Source organism: Bison bison, unplaced genomic scaffold (assembly GCF_000754665.1).
Source record: "Bison bison bison isolate TAMUID 2011002044 unplaced genomic scaffold, Bison_UMD1.0 scf7180017864370, whole genome shotgun sequence".
NCBI classification, from domain to species: domain Eukaryota; kingdom Metazoa; phylum Chordata; class Mammalia; order Artiodactyla; family Bovidae; genus Bison; species Bison bison.
Window position 1 is genome coordinate 8,857,378 of NW_011494942.1, and position 21,992 is coordinate 8,879,369.

Consider the following 21,992-nt stretch of genomic DNA (forward strand, 5'->3'; position numbering starts at 1 on the left):
AGAGCAGCCTCCAAACTACAGGAGAAAACACAGAAGTCAGAAAGGATGAAAAGGTCACCTCCTGCACCATTATTAGTTCCTGATTGAAATGAAGAATTAGGGGGCATTCTCTTAAAGAATGTCCAAATAAATGCTGTTTATTGAAGCAAAATATTATCAGTCTTTAATTTTTTTTTCTTCTCCAGGAATATCACTTGATTATGTTCATCTATGTAACATTCAAACCTTATATTCAGTATAAATGACAAAGCTCTCAATCAGTGAAAAGAAAAAAAAAAGAGGGGGAGACAGAATGAATGAAGCAATAAAGAATTTGCTATGTTTTGGTCCATTTCTTGTTCAACAAAAAATTTCCTTTAAAAGGAAGATATTTCATGTTTTGGTTAAATCTTTGAACATATTTCTATCTGAGTGCCATCACCTGAGTCAGAAACCTGACATATTAAACTACATTTAAGTCACAACAAGAGAAATATCAAGATTGCTTTATTTTCCATGTTGTTAGTTAACCTCATTGGAATTATAAATGAGTAACAAATTATGGAAGAAAACCAAAATCTATCAGTTATATGTAACTAGTCTATAGAAAGAGAGGTATTCAACATACGTAATACACATCTGCATTATACACATACTCACTAGGTGACTGGAGAATTGATAGTGGAAAGAACAGACAGTAAAAATTAGACTTTATCCATGGATGTAATTTTGCTTTTTAAATGCATTATGAATATAATCCATTTGAAAAAAGCTTCCAGCTCTATGGAGGAGTAATGTGCTCAAGTATTAGAATAGGTCTTATTATTTGCCTCTCAGGTATGGTGCATACACAGACTTTAGTTAAAAGCTCCCTAAGCACAGACAAATACATTATTGTATGCTTATTATACTTTAGAAACACAAGATAAGAACATACCAATGTGTGACGTAATCCTAATATCCACACATTTCTATATCTATCAACCTGCTAAACACCGAACTACCTGACATCTAACCCTTAATTGCTCCTGGGAATCAGTCGGGTTGCCTGCTAAGTCTTCAGGACAGTCCTCCAGGGTGAGTGTGATAGAACTACAGTTTGTCCACTGCTTCACGCAGGCTGTATTCCAAACTAATATCTTAGCTAAGTTAGCTGGCAAATTATTGGGATAGTAATCAAAATCTGTAATCAGTTGTAGTTACCTTTTCCTCTACAAAGTAATAGTGAATAAATAAAATGAACAAAGGCAAATATCAGAACATCCTGAAAATATACTATCAAATAGGTTTACAGGTGCCATTAGGTGACAGAACGTGAGGGGAAAACTTTCCTTTGATTCACACCTAGGGGTTACCTGCTAACTTGAATGTATTTATCACTAATGAGTACAATGGGTTTAAAAAAAAAGAGGCTGCAATTAAGCTCTATGAATCTGTCCCTGGTAATAAGTATTTTATTACTCTGGCCAAACTTTCGGTAAAGTACTGCTAATGTCAGAAATATTCTTGCAGCCCATTAATGGTAATTTTTCACAGTAATTATAAATTTTAATTTTTCACAATACCTGATGCATATTTCTTTCTTTAGAAAAACAAACTTTCTTAATATGAAAAATTATTCCTTTAGTCAATATAACCATATGTAAATTAGATATGAATATAAAGTAAATAGTAATTTAAATTTTTATTGCAGAGATTTTATTCTTGTAATGTTCCCTTCAACATGTAGAAAACTGGCAGAGTGTTGTCTGCACCCGTTTTGAGAGAAGCCATCAAATAGGTGCTATTACAAGCTTAATTTGCTTCATTCCACTACCTTCAAACTCAACTTTTCTTTTTTTCTAGACATTAACAGACTGTCTTCTAAGCAATCATGTTATACTAGCTTTTTAATGAAGTCTCTAACATAAAGAGATCAGAAAGTGTAACAAGTAGCTTGGTCATAAAACTATTATATTACAATCAAATAGGATAAATATATACATGAGGAAAAATAGAATAATTATTATTGACAGTAACAAAATACTTTTATCACTTATCAGAAACAAATTGATATGGCTATTTAAGACAAATGTTTTAAATATTTTCATTCTAAGAATATGAAAACAATAAATGATATTCTGAAAGGAGAAGCCCTTAGTCACAATTTTTATTATTTATATTTTCAGGTAAAAATATAAATTCATATCTTCATTTAAAAAATTCTAGGAGAGTTCAAGCGCTCCTTCTAGACACTATTACTAACATTTAGACTATGTTGCCAGTTATCTTTCTTCTAAATAGGATGATGTAAAAGACTGCTTACAAATAATTCCTTAGAACATGCTTTGCATTTTCACCCACCTGAGAACTGTTTTTCATTAATTATAATCAGTTATGTTAGAGATGCTTGAAAATAAAAATTAAGTATTTCAACTTCTTTACTTTTTGTAATCACTTTTTATAATCACTTTTTATTTTACCTCTTGAATATTTTTTAGCAAACAATGAAACTGTTACTGCTTCTGAGTTATTTAACAACTGTTTATGACAGTATTGATCATGTTCATTTCTACGGCTGATAATACAGACATAAGAAATCTACATCCAAATTTTGATCCAGATACTTGTTTTGAATATTCCTTAAAGTTTCAAATAGTCTACAGGTTGGAAAGGATAATAGAAGATAGTCAAGATTTTAATCGATGAAACTAGAAAAAAAAAATTACAACTTCCAAAATACATAAACTCCAAGCAACTTATTAATGCCCTCCAGAGCAATGTTCTTTATTTCATATAGAAATTTAGAAGTCTTCTTTTTGAATTTGTGACTAAGTTTGAGTCAACTACTCATCTATATCAGGTGAGCAAATAGAATAAAAATTAACACTTGATAGAAATGACCTACATATTCAATGAAAGTTGCAGATAGTTGAAAAGGCAAAAAGAACACTGACTATATAAGAGAGTAATATAATTACAGCATATATACCTCCTATGGAGAATATAAATATTCAATATTGAGTCTGCATGATATATACTCTGTGTGGGTAACTATAGATACTCTCAGCCGTATGTATTCAATGTAAACAAATAGTAATGATTTACTGAGATTTTGTATGTACTACCAATTATAACCACAGGGGAAATTATTAAGAAATTGTACACTGTAGGACATTTTTCAAAATTATTTTAGCTACTAATATTTCCAAATATGCTGTCTATACTGACAACTCTATTGATTATCACTTGCTTATCTAATTAGGCAGTTAGAAAAGCATGCCTCTGGGTGATAAAAAATGAAATTCTCACTAGGAGGAAAAAAAAATGTTCAGAGATTTGAGTATCAGAATAGCAAATGGAAAAGTTTAGTTTAAAAAGAGATAATTGAAAAGATACAAATAAAGTTCACAGCAGGAAAGCTTGCCTATATAAAGGAATAGGCTACAGCCTGTTAATATGTAACTACCTTTTTATAAGAACAGTCAGGTTAACAGACTTACAAATCAAACTTAGAGTTTTATTTCTGAAAAGTATAGAGTTAAAGTATACTATCATTTCGTGCTGCTCTGTACATACTAGAAAACTCACTGTAGTATTAAGCGATAGTATGTTCCAATATAAACAACTTCAATATCTACATATGAAACAGGCTATGTTTACCTAAAAAAGCTAACTATTCTAAAGAGTTAATATACAGAACTTTGGGGGAAAAAATCACTCAAAACTGTTAAGAAAGCTCAACCATTCGCTGGAATTATGTAGTGAAGATGCATCTTAAGTTTAAAAAAAAAGAAGATGAAATGAAAGAAAGAAGACAGTATTAAAGTATATGTACTGGCTATTTTATTTTCTTCCCTGATCTGATGTTGGTTTCTCTAATATATGACCATATTCAAGCATTATTTTATTCTCAATACCCTTCTTCTCTTCTACTGCTTCACTTCTAGAATGTTTTAATCTTTGTCCTTTCTTTTTTCGTCTTTTCATATCAAATTCAGTCTTTTGAGCGATGAACAGCTTGACTTAGCATATTTTTAACCAGCTGGTCTAGCACCTAGCTTGCATTGCATAGTCAGATACAACAAATGTTTATACAGAAGGTAGCTTTCATGAAAATGAAAAAAAAAAAAAAAAGCCTGGGTATCATGCATCCTGGCTTTTTTTAGCTTTTTTTCTAATTCACCATACAGAATACAAAGTTTGAATTCTTTTTAATGGCAAACAAAATTCTATTTATAGTTCCAAAAAATGAACTTATGCTGGGATAAGAACTCAAATTTTAAAATTGCAATGTGTAGTTAGAGGAACACGAAGAGGGCTAAAATTCTTTCAAAGCTCTCTTTACTTGCAACAACATCAAATGGAAGGGTATTAGCACATATTTCTCTAATAAGAAATATTAATAACAAATAAACTTATTCCCAACAGAGCAAAACAGAAAATAAAATAAATAAAAATTTAACTTAAGACAGTGCAAAAAGTGGCCACAAAACTTAGAAAGGGATCGTCCCCATTTCTCTCTCTTTTTTTTTTTTTGACATTTCAAGAGTAATGTACTAATAGATTACTGTGATGTTACATTTTCTTTAAAAAAAAAATCCGCTCTCTTATATCAACAAAAGGTCATGTGCTTTACTGAGCAGCTTCCAAAGTTTTACAGAAGGATCAAATAGGAACTTATAGCGTCCGTTTTAATCACCACCAAAGCCCTCTGTCACCCCAGAAATTACGACACAGAGATGTTGAAAATGGTAACATTCTGCACAAAAGCATTTTAAAAAGGTGTGGAAGGGGAGAAAAATATCAATGCAGGAAGAGTAAGAGAGTGAATGAGAAAGAGAAAAGCAGAGAGTGGGAGAAAGGGAGAGATGCTTAATGTTCATTTAATTTCCTGTTATAGGACACAACCTAGAAACATTAGCAGAGATCTCGGAGACTTTGCAAATCAGTTCCATTTGGTCTGGGCAATCACAACAAAAATCAGCTAACAAGACTGCAGAAGCACTCGCTAAAAGCTTCGCTAACAAACACGTTTTAGGCGAGCATCTTCCAATGGATTCAGAGACTACTGTAAAATGGGAGAGCTGCACTTCAATATATCAGAGGGGGAAAACTGTACTCACCTTTCAAACTCCTGAGGTAAATCAGGGTCAGTAAGCATGCTGGAAAAGCACAATTTCCCTTTGTCACAGCAGCCACCTATGATCGTCTCCAACTGAACCTGTCAAGTGAGTCCAAACCTTCTAAACCAATTGATTTTCTCTCTCTCTCTCTCTCTCTCTCTCTCTCTGTCTCTCAATCTCTCTCTCTCCCCCCTCTCCCCCTCTCCCCCCTCCCACTCCTAGGACTCCTTGACCAGTCTCTTAAAGGGGTAGCGCACTTCCAGCAGCGGGGTCTGGCCGCTCCCCCCTCCTCCAGCCGCACGCTCGGGCTGCAAGGCACTAGACAACCTCAGGGTGCCTGTCCTTTCCTTTTAATTCTCCCTTCTAGACATCACTGAATGTGAGAAGTCAACTCATTTAGTGTGTCTCCCATACTCTCTCCTCTAAATAATAAAAGTCGCACACGCATGCACACACACATACACAAAATATGATTTTTGAAAATGCATTTGCTACTGATTAAATGAGAAATCTGTACACGAACCCAACCCCGATTCAACTGCATTGATTAACTCATTGAGCAAAAAGATTAAATGTTAGTAATAGCATTTTTACACAAAGAATTGTTATGCCTTCTCACCCTTTTCTAGGCTCTCTCCGTGCGCACACGGAAACACACACACACACACACACATACACACACACACACTTGCACACAACAATCAGGCATTGTTCTGAGGGAAGAAAAGCAACTTTGACAGATTGAAATATAGCAGAGGCCCCTTCAAGGAAACCTGTAAACAACTTGTCACTCACTCTGTCGGTCTCACTGTTAGCTCGCGCTTTCCACAAAGTGGTGCGAACGTCCTGGCAACCCAACCAAAGTTTCCTCAGCTCCAAACTCCATAAAACACGATGTGCGAGGTGGAGGGGACTAGGTATCCACGTGCCAAAATAACACACACTCCAGGGAACAGAACCCCAAACCAAACCAACAGATGAAAACAAAAAGATGGTCCTCACAAACTGTCCTGCTTGGGATGGCTGGGGAAGTCGGGCAGGAAGCGCTCCCCTGGCTGGGGATCTCTTTAATTTCCTCTGCCCAGGCAGCCACAGATAACAAGGTGGACAAACTAGGGCTCTGCGGCTCCTAAGCTGGCTGGCAAGGCACAGCCTCCATAGCAGTTCCAATTATCTAGATAAAAATCTGGCAGGCGAGGAAGGTAATCAGGTAATGTACCTTTGACATGAAATGACAGAGGCACAGAGGCACATACACAGACAGAGAGAGAGACACTTACACAGACACGCATGCAGAGATGGTGGCTGCCCCGTGCACCGCAGCATCTGGTCAGGGAGTAAGCACACACTCACCAACATGAGATAGTGTGCATTCTTCATACACACACACACACACACACACTCAGTCACTCACACACGCTCTCCACTCCTACTGGGAGGGTTCATTCGGCACAAAAGGCTACATTACAGAGCCCGCCCCAATAAGGGAAAGAGAGAAAAAAAAGCCTTCCATTGTTGAGAGGGCAGGTCAGTTGATTAGATTTTCTGTGGAGAATTCCACGAGGAAATTCCCTTCAAAGCCGAAGTGATTAACTGGGGGCTATTCTGGAAATGGAGCAGACAATGGCTCAATAGTCTGCACAGCCAATGTCCAGGCTGGCACTGAACTCACTTTAAAAAAAAAAAATAAAAGCCAGACTCCCTGTTCTTTTCCACACATTCCCCCTCAACCCCCTCCACTCCTTCTAGCTTCCCCTCCCAATCCCTTTTATTTTGCAGCTGGACAACATTAAGGGCCTTTAAAACCACAAGGGTTGACCCCACAGCAGTTTGATTAGGTCCCACTTTTTTTTCCTGGCGACAGTCAGACAGTAAGTTTACTTTTTTAGACATACACAGTGAGACAGCACACACAAATTCCAAAGAACAAAATCAATTATTAACCTTATCATATTAATCAATTTATTTTTCGCTCAAAGGTTATAAAATTTTTGCCAAAGTTGATAATAACTTAATAATGAGGTCCATCATTCATGGGCTATCCTAAAAATACACATATATACACTACAAAAATCAATGTGGAATAAGATTTAAGCATGTCACTATGGAGTTAAGACACTAACAAAACACAGAATCATGACCCACCCTGAAAAAGCTGTTAACAAGGGATGTGGCAAAAATGACTGGATGCTGACATGATTTTCATTTTCAGCAGTTGGGGAAGGGGAAAGGATATTACTCATTATACTTTCTTGTCATTAGCCTCAAATTATTTTTTATTACAGCAACAACCCATTCCTACAGAGAAAAATGAGAAAGTTGTTGCATTTATTTTAAATATCTGTTATTTCAGCACTTAAGGGCCCTACTATCTAATATAGTCTAATTGATAAAGTATACAAAAATAATTTTTCTATTGTTAATGGTGGTTATGGGATTTAGGGAATGGTAGCATGCCTGGCTACATACACTTTAAAAAACAGTCTTTTTTTTTTAGGTCTTAATTAGGGAATCTTGTTTCATCCTATATCAACAGAGAAAAATGAAGGAGGAAGGGTAAGTTACAAGGGGCAATGGGGAGCTGGGGTCAGGAAGAGGAGGAGGCAGTGAAGAGAGGATGCAGGGAGAACACAAGAAGGAGACATAGTGGCAGCATAAAGATAGAAACAAAGATAATGGCCATAAGGCAGGATGCTGAGATCCGTATGGTCCCAGCTGCTATCTTGCTACAGCTACTACCTCTGGTTGTTTCTCTAAAACTCTGATTCAGAAGGTCACCAGAGCAGGTAAGAAAGAGAGTATGAGTGTTTGAGGCCAACTGTAGTGTAAAGAAAAGATGCTCATATTAGAATCACCCTTATCTTTGGCTTTGTTTTTATAGGCATTTAATATGTGCGTGTTTAAGTACACACATGTCAAATAAACAAAAAAGGACATATAGGAAACTGTTAAATGGTTTATAAATTAGTTTAAGATCTTAATATTTTATATAAACATTCCTGTAGCCCTTCAAAAACACAAAGTATTTCTTGGAAAATTATCCTTAAATGGCATGAAACAGACTAGGAACTAGATAGAAAATTTGTCAGTATAATAATGAATATCCTAATAATGATAATTTAAACTAATGGAACTCCAAGCTCATAAAGAATTCTGTTCACATAGATTAACTCACAGATCATATGCAGCATAGAAAAGTGTATGGGTATGTATATTCCTAATAAGTTTGCCAGTGTTTAAACTTGGGCAAAAGAAATTTAAAGTCTTACAACTGGTTAGTGGCCCATTTGTTTCTTGAAGCCAGGTCTTATTTCACATTTGATACCATAATACAGAATAAAATAACATTCCAGAATTTACAGTTCAATGAAAATCCCAAGATGGTACATGGGATTTTTTAAGTGATTTAAAAGGCTTTTACATAATTGTTAATGAATTTAAATTTGATATAATCTCATTGTCACTAAATCAGTACTGCATTTGATGGATGAATGAAATAGTTTTAAATGTACCTCTCTAGGCTGCATAAGTTTTCTTTCATTTGAATTCTACCTTGCAAATTAGTATCTTTTGCAAGATTTTAGAAGTCAGCAAAAGAGAAGGCAGTTTCAAAATATTCTCTCAAATCCTGACATTGATAATTTTATTAAATAACTGAACTGATCCAAGCAACCTGATGCTTAATAGTAAATTGCTACTAAAAATCTTTTTATTTTACATTAAATGTTAAAGTGTTGAAATATTAAATATGTGATAGTAACTGGCACATATGTGTTAAATAAATCTATATTATTTATCAATTACCTGAATAGTTCAAGATATTCAATTGGTTATATATCTGGTATTTTGTACATTAGAATTAATGTCTACTGCAATGTGATTTTCCTATACTGTTATAGGTAGATCTCCAGGAAGTTTCATAATGTATGTAGACTGAGATACACTTTATCATTCACTGAACATTTATTAAGTGCTTAACGGCATGCTACAGCCTGTGGCCTTAAAAGTAGAATCAAGAAAATTTTCCAATAAATCTAATTTTAAAAATATATTTGAGCAAAATTCAAAGTAATTGTTTCATATGCAGGCTCCCCAACGTAAATATGGTAAGCAAAGTTAAAACCAAAAACAAGTGAAAGAAAAGCAATGACAAGAACTTACTGAACAATAATTAAATTGGTGGGAAATACAAAATGATCTACAAACACAGATATGAATATGAATATATCTTCAGAGGGAACCAAAGCACAAACTACAACAGAAAGCCCATAAAACATTTAATGAGTCTCTTTGACATAGTTGTAGCAGTATTATGGAAAATGGGATGAAGCTGAAAAAAGTGTGCTTTTGAGCTTATGTTGTTTCCATTGTAGATATAAAAATGATACTCACATAAGCTAGGAAAATATAAGATATGCTAGTGAATACTGCTGGAGAATTCTCAAAGAAATATCAGAATCTTTTACAATGATAAACAAGTTATTTCCAAATTTAACCTCTTTCAGCCACTGTTTCAGCCAGTTTTTTCTAATATTTCTCATTTTAAAAGGAAGAAAGTCCATTCCCCTATTTTAAAATAGAATTGTTGAACATCTTTTATTTTAATAACTAAAATATGTAGTCACAGGTACAGACAGCATCTTAATATTTGATATATGTTCTTATTATCAGTTTATGGAATTTGTAAGGTTATTTTTGAGAAATGAAATTTTTAATATTATAACTACAATGAATTTAATACCAGTGTCAGACAATACCAATATCATATTGCCTTAACCTGCCTCAACAGACATTAAGAAAATATTCACTTATTTCTTTCCCTGCAATTATTTAACTCTGTCACAAAATGTTAAAAAAAAAAAAAAAGAACTTCCAATCAATGTACATCTGTGAGCCACTCAGCAAATACCTGGTCAGCTCACCACTGATCTATCAGGGGCAGATTAAAACTCTGACTTAGAGTAGAATAAAGTCCTGTAATTGAATTTCTTTAGAAACACACCTAAGAAATTCAATAACATCTCTTCCTTTTTAAAGTCCTAAATTTCAATTCCCCATAACACATTTATGCAAGAAAATTGACATACAATGGTCTATAAGTTCAAGGTTTTTCCATCCTCACACTCTTCTGTATTATTACTTGGTTAGTTAGAATAAACATATGAATTGTCCTCAGATCACATTTTTGGCCAACTAGTGTTCTTCAACAACACTTCAAGAACATTGTCATCTTAGAAACTGCAGTCTCATACTTCTCTCAAAGACATGATCCATTCCCAGTAATAGCTCCCACTGTTTGATATTTTACCATTTATCTTCTTTAGAATAATTTTTAGTAATTTAAAAGTGATAGCTCTCAGTATCTGAGTACTGTCTACCAGTATCTGTGATATATATATAAAATAATCACATTTAATATTCAAAACAACTATATAAGATATGTAGTTGTATCATCCCAACTACAAATGAGGGAACCATGGCTTACAAAGTATTTGTCTGGTATCCCAAAATTAATAAATGCAGAAATGGGTAACACCAAAGTTATGGTAACATTCCTCCAAAGTTCTGAAAAGGCATCAAATGCTATTTTATCTCAAATATACCCTAAACACTATTAAATACCAAGTGTACAGGCAAGTGCTTCTAAAGCTGTTTTGATGCTAAGTGAATGTTTAAACTTCAAAGTTAGGTTGAGTGATGATTACTCCATCCTCACAAATAACTTCATATTAAAGACTGTTCCTTATACAACAACTAAAAACAGTTAAAGACGAGGCTTGCCTAGTGGGTCAGATGGTAAAGAATCTTCCTGCAGTGTAGGAGACCCAGGTTTGATCCTTGGATCGGGAAGATCACCTGAAGAAGGGCATGGCAACCCATTCCAGTGTTCTTGCCTGGAGAATCCCATGGACAGAGGAGCCTGGTGGGCAACAGGCCATGGGGTTGCAGAGTCGGACACGACTGAGTAACTAACACAACAACGACAACAAAGAATAGTACACTCGTCCCAACTTGATGGTGATGATAAATATCAGAATTACTATACTCATCGTAAAATTTGGCTCTCTCTTTAAAATTAACTTCTAAATGTTATCTTTATTAATGTGATTATGATCTGGGGGCTCCATAGGAAAATATAGTAACCCTCACTTTTCTTATTATACTGTAGTCACCTTTCTTCTTGTGGTAATGTGGGATGATAAAATGCCTATGTAATGAGATGATGTGAGGTGAATGACACAGGCATTACGATAGCATTAAACTACTATTGACCTTCTGATAAGAGGACTGATGTGCTTAAGTCACCCTGGGTTAGAGTCATAATATTGTCAATGGATGGGGATCACGGGCAGAACAAAGACAGAAAGGCGTGAGATTTCATCATGTTACTAACAGTAGGTGAACAACTTAACACTTATGAATCTTTTATTTCTGGAATCTTCTATATAATATTTTCAGGCCATGGTTGACCATGGGTAACTGAAACTAGGTTAAGTGAAACTGCAGATAAAGGGGGCCTATTTGTGCAATTCAGTTCAGTTCAGTTCAGTCGCTCAATCGTGTCCGACTCTTTGTGACCCCATGGACTACAGCACTCCAGGCTTCCCTGTCTACCACCAACTTTCGGAACTTATTCAGACTCATGTCCATTGAGTCGGTGATGCCATCCAACCATTTCATCCTCTGTCAGAATGCAAGTATCTATGCAGCTGATACCACTCTAATGGCAGAAAGTGAAGAGGAAATAAAGAACCTCCTGGTGAGGGTGAAAGAGGAGAGTCAAAAAGCTGGTTTGAAACTAAACACTAAAAAAAATAAGATCATGGCATCTGATCCCATCACTTCAAGGCAAATAGAAGGGGAAAAAGTGGAAGCAGGAACAGATTTTATTTTCTTGGGTTCCAAAATTAATGTCAATGGTGACTGCACCCATGAAATTCAAAGACACTTGCTCCTTGGAAGGAAAGCTATGACAAACCTAGACAGCATATTAAAAAGGAGTGACATTACTTTACCAACAAAGGTTTGTATAGTAAAAGCTATGGTTCTTCCAATAGTCACATATGGATGTGAGAGCTGGACATAAAGGAGGCTGAGCACCAAAAAATTGATGCTTTCAAACTGTGGTACCAGAGAAGACTCTTGGACAGGAGTCCCTTGGACAGCAAGGGGATCAAACCAGTCAATCCTAAAGGAATCAATCCTCAGTATTCATTCAAAGTGCTGATGCTGAAGCTGAACCTCCAATACTTTGACCACTCATTGTGACGAGCCGACTCACTGGAAAAGATCCTGGTACTGGGAAAGATTGAAGGCAAAAGGAAAACGGGCCAGCAGAGGATGAGATGATTAGACATCATCACCTACTCAATGGACATGATTTGAGAGAGGACAGGGCAGCCTGGCATGCTGCAGTCCATGGGGTCACAAAGAGTTGAACATGATTTACCAACTGAATATCACCTTCTAGTCACCATGTAACTATTTGGAAGTAAAATTTCTGTCTTACAGAAAGAATCATTTTAAGAAAAGGTATCTATTAGGAAGATTAATCTAACTTACACTTTTACTTTTTTACTCATTACACAATCATCTTTCTTTGTGTTAAGTAGTGTTGTCTAACTGTTGTCAGTTCAAGAGGCCAAAAAAGACATGAACCAATCACTCTGGTGGTAAAAGTCAAGATTCCTATTTAGAAAAAAAAAAAAAAAATCCATATAACCCATTAGAAGAGAATCTATCCAAATGGGATCATACTTTTAAAAAATGCACTTTTTGATCACTGAACTTTCTGTTATGTATTTCTCAACTAGGAAAGAAATTTAGGGAAGACACTATACTGATATTTTACCTAGAGGCAGCAGCAAAGTGAAAAGTAGTAATATTGCTACAATGTGGCTTGGATTCTTACTTATTAGATAATTTATACAAAATATTTTAGTGTACACCTTTCAGGGAAGTTTTTCCACTGTAGTTGAGGTAGCTATTTCTTAATATTAACTAATTAGAACAGAAATAAGGGAAAATAGAGTAATATATGAAAATATTTGAACAATTAGTTTCATTTTTGATCCCACTTGGTCTACTCTAAATGACAAATATATCCTATTCACAGTAAATGAAAATGTTACCTATTAATAATGTTCAGTCTACTTACATCTGTAACAGCTGAGAGGGAAGAAGCATGGCTAAGCTGAAAGTAAAAAGGCCTGAGCTCTAGGGGAGCCTCAATTCCTTCCTCACTGGTGATGCAATCTTGCCTATACCTTTAACATCTCAGGGAAGATGATTTTTAAAGTCCTTCTTGACTCTCATATTCCAATTCTATAATCTCTTCTTTGATAAATCAATTTATAATCTGCAAAATAAAATGTCTTACCCTTCTCAGTTTTGTTTCAGTTTAAAAATGTTCCATTTTTTAAAATGTTTTAAGAGCAATTCTTGTACTTTATTTTAACCCCTTTAAGTATGTGATAACTCTACACCCACAAAACAAGATAGTGAAGGGCCTTCCCTGGTGCTCCAGTGGTTAAGAATCCACCTTCTAATGCAGGGCATGCAGGTTCAATCCCTCGGTCAGGGAAATAAGATCCTACGTGCTCTGGAGCAACTAAAACCCATGAGCTGCAACTGGAGAAGACCAAATGCTGTGGTGAAGACACAGCTCAGTCAAAATAAATAAATATAAAGTTAATTAATTCATTAAAGATTGTGAAGAAAAGTATCTGATTAATTGAAGTGAAAATTGCTCAGTCCTGTCAGACTCTTTGTGACCACATGGACTATACGGTCCATGGAATTCCCCACGCCAGACTACTGGAGTGGGTAGCCTTTTCCTTCTCCAGGGGATCTTCCCAACCCAGAAATCGAACCCAGGTCTCCCGCATTGCAGGCAGATTCTTTACCAGTTGAGCCACAAGAGAAGCCCAACAGTACTGGAGGTGGGTATCCTATCCCTTCTCCAGAGGGTCTTTGATTAATTAGTTGGCTAAGTTCAATTAAGTTAAAACAACTAGGAGAACTTAACTTGTCACACACACACACACACACACACACACACACAAACACATTTGTAAATAACTAATTTTATCACTAAATTCACCTATTTGTGATTCTGAAAATTTTGTGCTTAAACTTTCAAGTCACAACTTTCATTTTTTTCTAAGTGCAATTACATTTATTGGTATTATCTGATTTAATGAGAGAAGTAAAGGCAGTTTATTACTACATTGAACATGTTACATTGTGTGATGACAGTGACTGGCATTGCAGGGAGAAATAAACACAAGGGATTCTGTCTTTATCTGAAATTTCAAAATATCGAATGAGAAACTCAAAGACAAACTGAAAAGTTGAAATGTGAGAAATCCTGACAGGTAAATTGTGTTCAAGAAAACCTACTTTTCAAAATGAAGTTTGTGGACACTCTGTGGAACTCCTGCCAAATACACAGCTTCTTTTTTTTTCCACATTATTAACTAAAATGACTTACTGCCATAATTTAGAAAATAATTCAGTCAGACTATGCACAGGATTAAAGAAAATAGATATTATCAAAAGAATATATTCATACAATTATTCAGTAAGCATGGATAGAACATTTAATTTACACTTGTATTATAAACCACCTTTATATATTAAAACATCATTGTTTATAATGCACACTTTCATAAATAGGAAAAAAAGACATACTGATATTTGTAAATTTCCCTGAAGTTGAAGAACTATTTAGGTATCAAATGGTGTATTAGTATTTAAAAATACTTAATTGTGTGTGTGTGTGCTAATTGCTCAGTTTTGTCTGACTCTTTGTGACCTTATGGACTGTAGCCTGCCAGGCTTCTGTGTCCATGGGATTCACCAGGCAAGAATACTGCAGTGAGTTGACATTCCCTTCTCTAGGGGATCTTCCCAACTCAGGGATCAAACCTAGGTCTCCTGCATTGGAGGCAGATCTGAGCCACCAAGGAAGCCCTTTAAACAAATCATGGGTCTGTAATCTGAAACATTTATTTGGCTTTCCTGGTAGCTCAGCTGGTAAAGAATCTGCCTACAATGTAGGAGACCCTGGTTTGATTCCTGGGTCGGGAAGATCCCTTGGAGAATGGATAGGCTACCCACTCCAATATTCTGGCCTGGAGAATTCTGGACTCTATAGTCCATGGGGTCCCAAAAAGTCAGACACGACTGAACGACTTTCACTTTCACTTTTCACTTAAAGCATATATTAAAAGACTTTAGGAATTTGTAAGACATGCCAGCACCACAAGCATACCTTAAAAAAATAAAAATGCATGCCCTTCCTGGTTTGGGGACCAAACTTCAGATTTACTCAGTCTTTATAGGTGAGCCATTATTCTTAATCTTAAAGTATAAGTCATCTTAGTAAGCATTTTTCTATTATTGAGTGTGTTCAATGAATTGTACTAGACTTATTGAGGGGAAAAAAACAAATACACATAACAATTTTTATGTTTTTTATGAACCTCTTTTCTGGCCACGGCACTCTGATAAAAGGTGAGGGCACAAAGATAAACTTTTTTTTTTCCAAGGAATTAGGACCTACTGAAAAATATGGACTTTCTGTTACAATAAAAAAAATTATCAAGTTCTTACGAACTAGAAATCTACAATTTTCACACAGGTTAATTAATTTTCAAAACAAATCTGGAATGTATCAGTTATGAATATTAGTTCCACATCACAGAAATGGTAAGCGAAATACAGGAACAAAAATTATCTATCTTTGGATTACATAACTAGCAATAGGCAAAACCACTATTTGAACCCATGGACTTCCCTGGTGGCTCAAGCGGTAAAGCGTTTGCCTACAATGCAAGAGACCAGGGTTTGATCCCTGGGTCAGGAAGATCCCCTGGAGAAGGAAATGGCAACCCACTCCAGTATTCTTGCCTGGAAAATCCCATGGACAGAGGAGACTGGTTGGCTATAGTCCATGGGGTCGCAAAGAGTCAGACACGACTGAACGACTTCACTTTCATTTTCACTTTCTTCCAATTACAAACCTCATGCCTGTTCTACTCTACAAGACAGCTACTTTTGAAAGTTATCACACCATAAGATAAAATGATAAAAGTATTATTCAGTGAAACAAAATTCTGTGGGTAGTTTAAGTAACAAGTGGTTTTAAAATAACTTATTTTCTGACCTTCAAGAATTTTAGTATTAGTTTGTTGGAGTTAAGAAAATATAGATTAGAGAATCAATTGAAAATCTCAGAAGCACTATGAGAATTCAGAATCATAACAGGGAACAAATGTAGTATACAGAAATCAATAACTTTTGTATATATAACACCCAGTTATCAAAAGATAATGGGAAAAAAAGACCTCATCAGTATTAGTAACACAAATAATAAAATATCTAAGAATAAAATCATTCATATAAAGACCTATCTGAAGAACGCTTTGACACAATATGGAAAGATATACTATGTTTCTGGATAGGTAGCATCAATATGATTTCTCTCTAAATGAATGTATAGATTTAATAAGTTCAAGTTAAAATACTAGCCTATGCTTAAAATACTAGACAAACTAATTAAAAAGTCAGTCTTGAAAAATAAACAAATAAGAAAAATAATTTTTAAAATTCCAAATGGATAAAGATTTAGATGTAAAGAATAAAACCATAAATCTACCAGAAGAGAACATGAGTAAACTGCTGTATAAACTTGGAGTAGTCTTACTAGTTTGGAAAAACAGTTTATGCAACCTATATCAAAGGAATTCAATAACCTCCATGATATATAAAGAGTTTTTTTTAATCAGTGAGGAAAAGGTCAACAATCCAATAGTGGAAACAGACAAATGATATAACTTATTCAAAGGGAAGGAAATAGAATTGGTTCTTAAAGAAAAAGATGCTCAATATCCTTTAACATAAATGCAGTTTATAACTACAGGGTGATTATTATATTTTTAACCTATTAGCTTAGCAAAAATGAAAAGTATTTGTCTATTATTATTTGTTAGACTGTATTATTCACTCATAAATAATTTATTCTCTCCCTTGTTAAATTCCCTTGCAACAGATTTCATTTCCTACCCCACTGACATTATCTTAGACATGTTATGTGCTTTGGTCACTGAAATATGCAGCTTTCTCTGTGAATGTCTGATTTGGTTCAGCTACCTTATCTTGTTTCTGTCTTCCACCATGAAAACAGTGTATCTCAGATAAGGGCTATTCAATCAGCCTGGGTCCTAGGAACGAGAAGAGACTTAGTTCAATAAGGTCAACACACAGCTGACCCACAGAGACTTCATGTTACACATGCAAGAAAAGATTCGTTTCAAAACAGTAACCCACAGAGAGAGTGGCCTTGTTTGTTAACACAGCAAAATCTTACTAACACCTACAGTCTGTTGGTGACTTATGGAAACACGTGCTCTTGTATATTACTAGTAGAAATGTATATCAATATAAACCTTCTGGACAGTAATTTGAAAATAACTACCAAAATTACAAACGCAATTCCACTTCTGGGAATTTATTAGACATATACTTTCAAATGTGCAGGATGTCATGTATTCAAATTTAGTTACTGTGGAACAGCACATAATAGCATAGAACTGTTAACAATCCAAAGGTCATTAATCAGGGAAACAACAAAGCCATATTAAACTACAAAGCTATTAACAAAAGCATAAAGAATGTAAGTATGCACTGATACAAAACATCTTCAATATAAAAATTTCTTGTGTGTATGTGTGTGCACACATACACATGTGCATGAAGTCACTTCACTTGTGTCTGACTCTTTGTGACTCTATGGACCCTAGCTCATCGGGCTCCTCTGTCCAAGGGATTCTCTAGGCAAGAATACTGAAGTGGGTTGCCATGCCCACCTTTAAAGCATCTTCCCAACCCAGGGATCAAACCTGTGTCTCTTTTGTCTCCTGCATTGGCAGGTGAGTTCTTTACCACTAGTGCCACCTAGGAAGCCCATATACATGTGTGTGTGTGTGTGTGTGTGTGCACGTGCACACATAGAGAAGAAAAACAAGGTACACATCTGAGCACTGTGAGTAAAATGTGCTACAACATTTGTGAAAATAAGACGTCAAATTCCTTTCTGCTGATATGTACATAAGAAAACTCTGAAAGAATATACAAGAAAATGAAATAAAAATGGTTATAATTGTAGGGAGGGGGGAAGTCAGAACTGGACAGAAGGAAGATAGCTACAAGATTAAATCCCTTCTGCTATATGCTTTTGAAAGATTTTTATATTTTTTCTTTATTCTGAATGTGAATCCATTATGTTTTCATAAAATTTATATATACATACATTAGTTAAGTATACATCTAATTAAAATATAACCTCTCCAATGGTTGTTCATCAACTATACACAATATTACTTCAATTCATAACAGCGGACCCCACACATCTGATTCTGAGAGGTCTGTAATTTATATGTAATTTTTGTTATTAAAAAGTATTTTACCTACTAAAAAAGACCAGAATTCTCATTTTTTAATAATAATCCTTAATTTAATATTTTCACAGACTATAATTTTCGTTTCTGAAATAATGTTTTTCTAACTTAAATTCAAAGCCCTCACTGAATATATCCTTTGGGGTATATAATTTTGCTTTAAAAGAGGATTGGATATAGTTTGAAGAATATGAGATGATAACTTAATTATAAGTAAAAAGTCCTTAACTTGTCATATTAGACTCTTCATGCTCTGTCATGAAATCTCTCCCTGCATGCCATGAACTTCAAGCTCCTGCTATATCAGGCTGGCAAAATTGTTGGCAAGCAGCCTGTTAATCCTTCCTTCAGTGCTCTTGTGTGAAAAGCACATTCTTCCTGGAACATCTTCTTCCACACTCCCTTACCCCTTTTTATCAGGCTAATTGCTACTCCGCCTTTAAGTCTGTTGAAGCAGAAGACTCCACTGGAATCTCAGGTTGATCCCTCACCTGTTATCCTTCTTGGGGTTGCCATAATACCAGGTAGAAAGTAAGTTCCAACTACTTAGCTCTAAGCTCTAAAAAAGATGGATACTCTTATTCATAATTGTATCCTCCAGACCTTCCATAGAACATTTCAATGTTCTATAATACCCATGGCATGCCCTACCTGAAGGAAAAATCAGGAGCCTTTGGGACCCCATGTCTGTTGTCCTGGTATCAGGCCGTTGCACAATATTTTTCCCAATGACAGGTTGTGCTCCCCCTGATAGCTTTTACACCATGATTAAATATTACCTCCTCAAAGAAGCTTTCCTTAGACTAGGACTGAAGTGTAAGAAACAGCAAGGGGTGGAGGGTCAAAGTCCACAGAAGACTGTGGTGGAATTAACAGAAGTTTGGGAAGTTGGGATTTTTTGTGGGAAAAGTGATGCTAAGTTGAATCTGACATAATGGCAGAACATCTGAGTAAAGGTTTCTTTCTAACTTTGAGATGGAAATATGAAACTGAAGTGTGTAAAAGTATCATAGTAAAAGTAGATTTTATTTTGTAAGTATGAAAGTCTGTTTAATAAGATGACTAAAGTACTAAACTAGAGAAAATAAAGTTTCAGGAAAGGACAGACATAATGACATTTTTTTTCTAAAAGAGGCCTATTTAAAAAGCCATTGATTCTGGCAATTTAGTCAGTAACTGTTGAGAGATGCTCTTGAAATAACAGAAGAAAAGAGTTCATCTCTGATAAAATGAAGCATAAATTCCATAGCTTTCCTCCATCCCTCTGCAAACATGCATGCAAACACCCCACACATAAATGCACATACACACACACACAAATATTTTACTCCCTTCCATAAAAAAGACTACAAATAACACAGGGTCTTCATATTAAAAGTTACATTAGAAAGAGAAAAGCATCAGCTGACAGCATACTCTAGGAAACATGCACCAGTCAGAGGAAGAAAAACAGAAAATTTAAAATGTCTAAAGTTTTTGAGGAAAAAGTAATGGGCTTTATTAATTTATTAATGGTAATAATCCCTGTCTCATACAACTACCACTACATTTTTCCAGATGCTATTTTGGCAATTAGGCAGTAACTGCCATTTTGATTGCATTTACAATGATCAAGTATGAAATTGCCCACTGCTGTCCTTTTCTTCCAGTACAAAGACTTGAATCTTATTTTTGATCTAAAATATTCCATTTGTATCTCTTTGTTGATAGATTTTCCTGTTGCTTTATTTCAAGGTCCTGTAGAAATCATTAGTGACATTATGCCAAGGGCTGAACCTCATAAGCAACCTGAACAGTTTGATTCACTGAAAAAGCAACCCACAATTCACTGAAAGAAAATGCAATAATGATCCTGCCCAATTAAAACTGTTAAATTAAATGGAGAGAATCTAATGATTTCCCCTTATCATTCTGATATTCTGGAAGCATGGCAGAGAAATGATAAATACCAACACATATGTTAAAGATGCCCACCCTTTTTTAGCTTAAGGGAAGTGAGTGAATTCTTTTAAAAGGAAACTGCCTTGTTACATAAAGAGCATTTTAAAGGATGCATCTAAGTGCAAAAAAGGGCAAATACCCTCCTAAATGAAAACATATTTGAACAAATCCTTAAGTAATTAAACCAAGAAGAAGCTATCCTGTCAAGATACTAAAGAAGCAAAGGAGAAAGAGGTAATTACTGCCTGAACATACAATTAGTTATGAAAAACACAAATGAGAAATCACTTACATTCTGTTAGTTCAAAATAGTAAATTTATCTCATTTCTACTTTTCTATAATTTTTGTCAAATACATACAATCACACTTTTCTGTCACATACAAGCAGCTCTGTCTGCATACCTACAGTTTAAGAAATTATAAAAGCAGATGCAGAATTCATGGAATTGTCCTTGATTTCTGAATCTGATATATTCATTGAAGGGCAAAATTCAGTATCAGGGAACACCAGACTTGTTAATTTAATGACCTGATCTTAAAGAGCTTTCATAGATATATTTAACAGGATCACAACAGCTGACTATATCCTAAATCCAGCATGCACACAGGCAGGAACAAATGAAGTTACAAAAAGTTGAAAGACTACAAATTTTATCCCATTGATAGCAAATGCATTTAAAGTGTATAATATTTAAATATGCATTCTATAAATAAAACTAGGCTGCTAATAAACTAGTTGTGACTGATTAATTATTAAGCAGTAATCCCCAGACTTGTTTAGCCTTGGAACACTTTCTCAAAAACAAAAACCCCCAAAACTTAGGTAATGGAATTAGAAATATTAAATTAGACAATAATGGTGAGTTGGGGGGTGTGCAGCTGGAGCAGAGTTTGGATGGAAGAGAATTCCACTAAACCTTAGAAAAGTTAGAAAATCATAACATCAGAAATAATTCTAAATGTCAGCAGATGAAAATTAAGATATATTATCTTGCTAAGTCACTTCAGTCGAGTCTGACTCTGTGTGATCCCATAGACGGCAGCCCACCAGGCTCCCCCATCCCTGGGACTCTCCAGGCAAGAACACTGGAGTGGGTTGCCATTTCCTTCTCCAATGCATGAAAGTGAAAAGTGAAAGTGAAGTCTCTCAGTCGTGTCCGACTCTAGGGACCCCATGGACTGCAGCCTACCAGGCTCCTCCATCCATGGGATTTTCCAGGCAAGAGTACTGGAGTGGGGCAATGGATAAGTGCCATTGCCTTATCTTAGGGAGATAAATATTAGAATATTAAATAAATTTAAACTAGGCATTTACAAACATTTCATAACATGTACTACATGTTAATTTTTATTTAAATTCAAGCATTTCAGCAATTTTAAAAGTCAGGGATTTCAAGTTTTAAAATACTTCAACAAACGAGATTTCATTTCATTTAAATACAGTGTCTCTTACAAAGTACTAAATTGTTCTCTTAAAGTATATCGATAATACAAATAAACAAG

General features: G+C 35.1%; 1 protein-coding gene across 16 annotated transcripts in view; it reads right to left on the reverse strand.

Moving 5' to 3' along the window:
* SOX5 (SRY (sex determining region Y)-box 5) overlaps window positions 1-21,992 on the reverse strand; it is a 1,168,670-nt gene that overhangs the window by 460,624 nt on the left and 686,054 nt on the right. For 5 of the 16 annotated variants that reach the window (XM_010855967.1, XM_010855966.1, XM_010855964.1 and 2 more), the window contains exons 1-2: window positions 6,365-10,926; window positions 5,085-5,182 (exon numbers count right to left, since the gene is read on the reverse strand). The exons of 10 other annotated variants lie outside the window; for them this stretch is intronic. In XM_010855967.1, coding sequence (XP_010854269.1) covers window positions 5,085-5,182; window positions 6,365-6,376 — 110 coding nt within the window. In that variant the 5' untranslated portion in view covers window positions 6,377-10,926. Of the gene's footprint in view, window positions 1-5,084; window positions 5,183-6,364; window positions 10,927-21,992 lie in introns of those variants that run through there. One more of the 16 variants, XM_010855979.1, reaches the window with a different exon arrangement.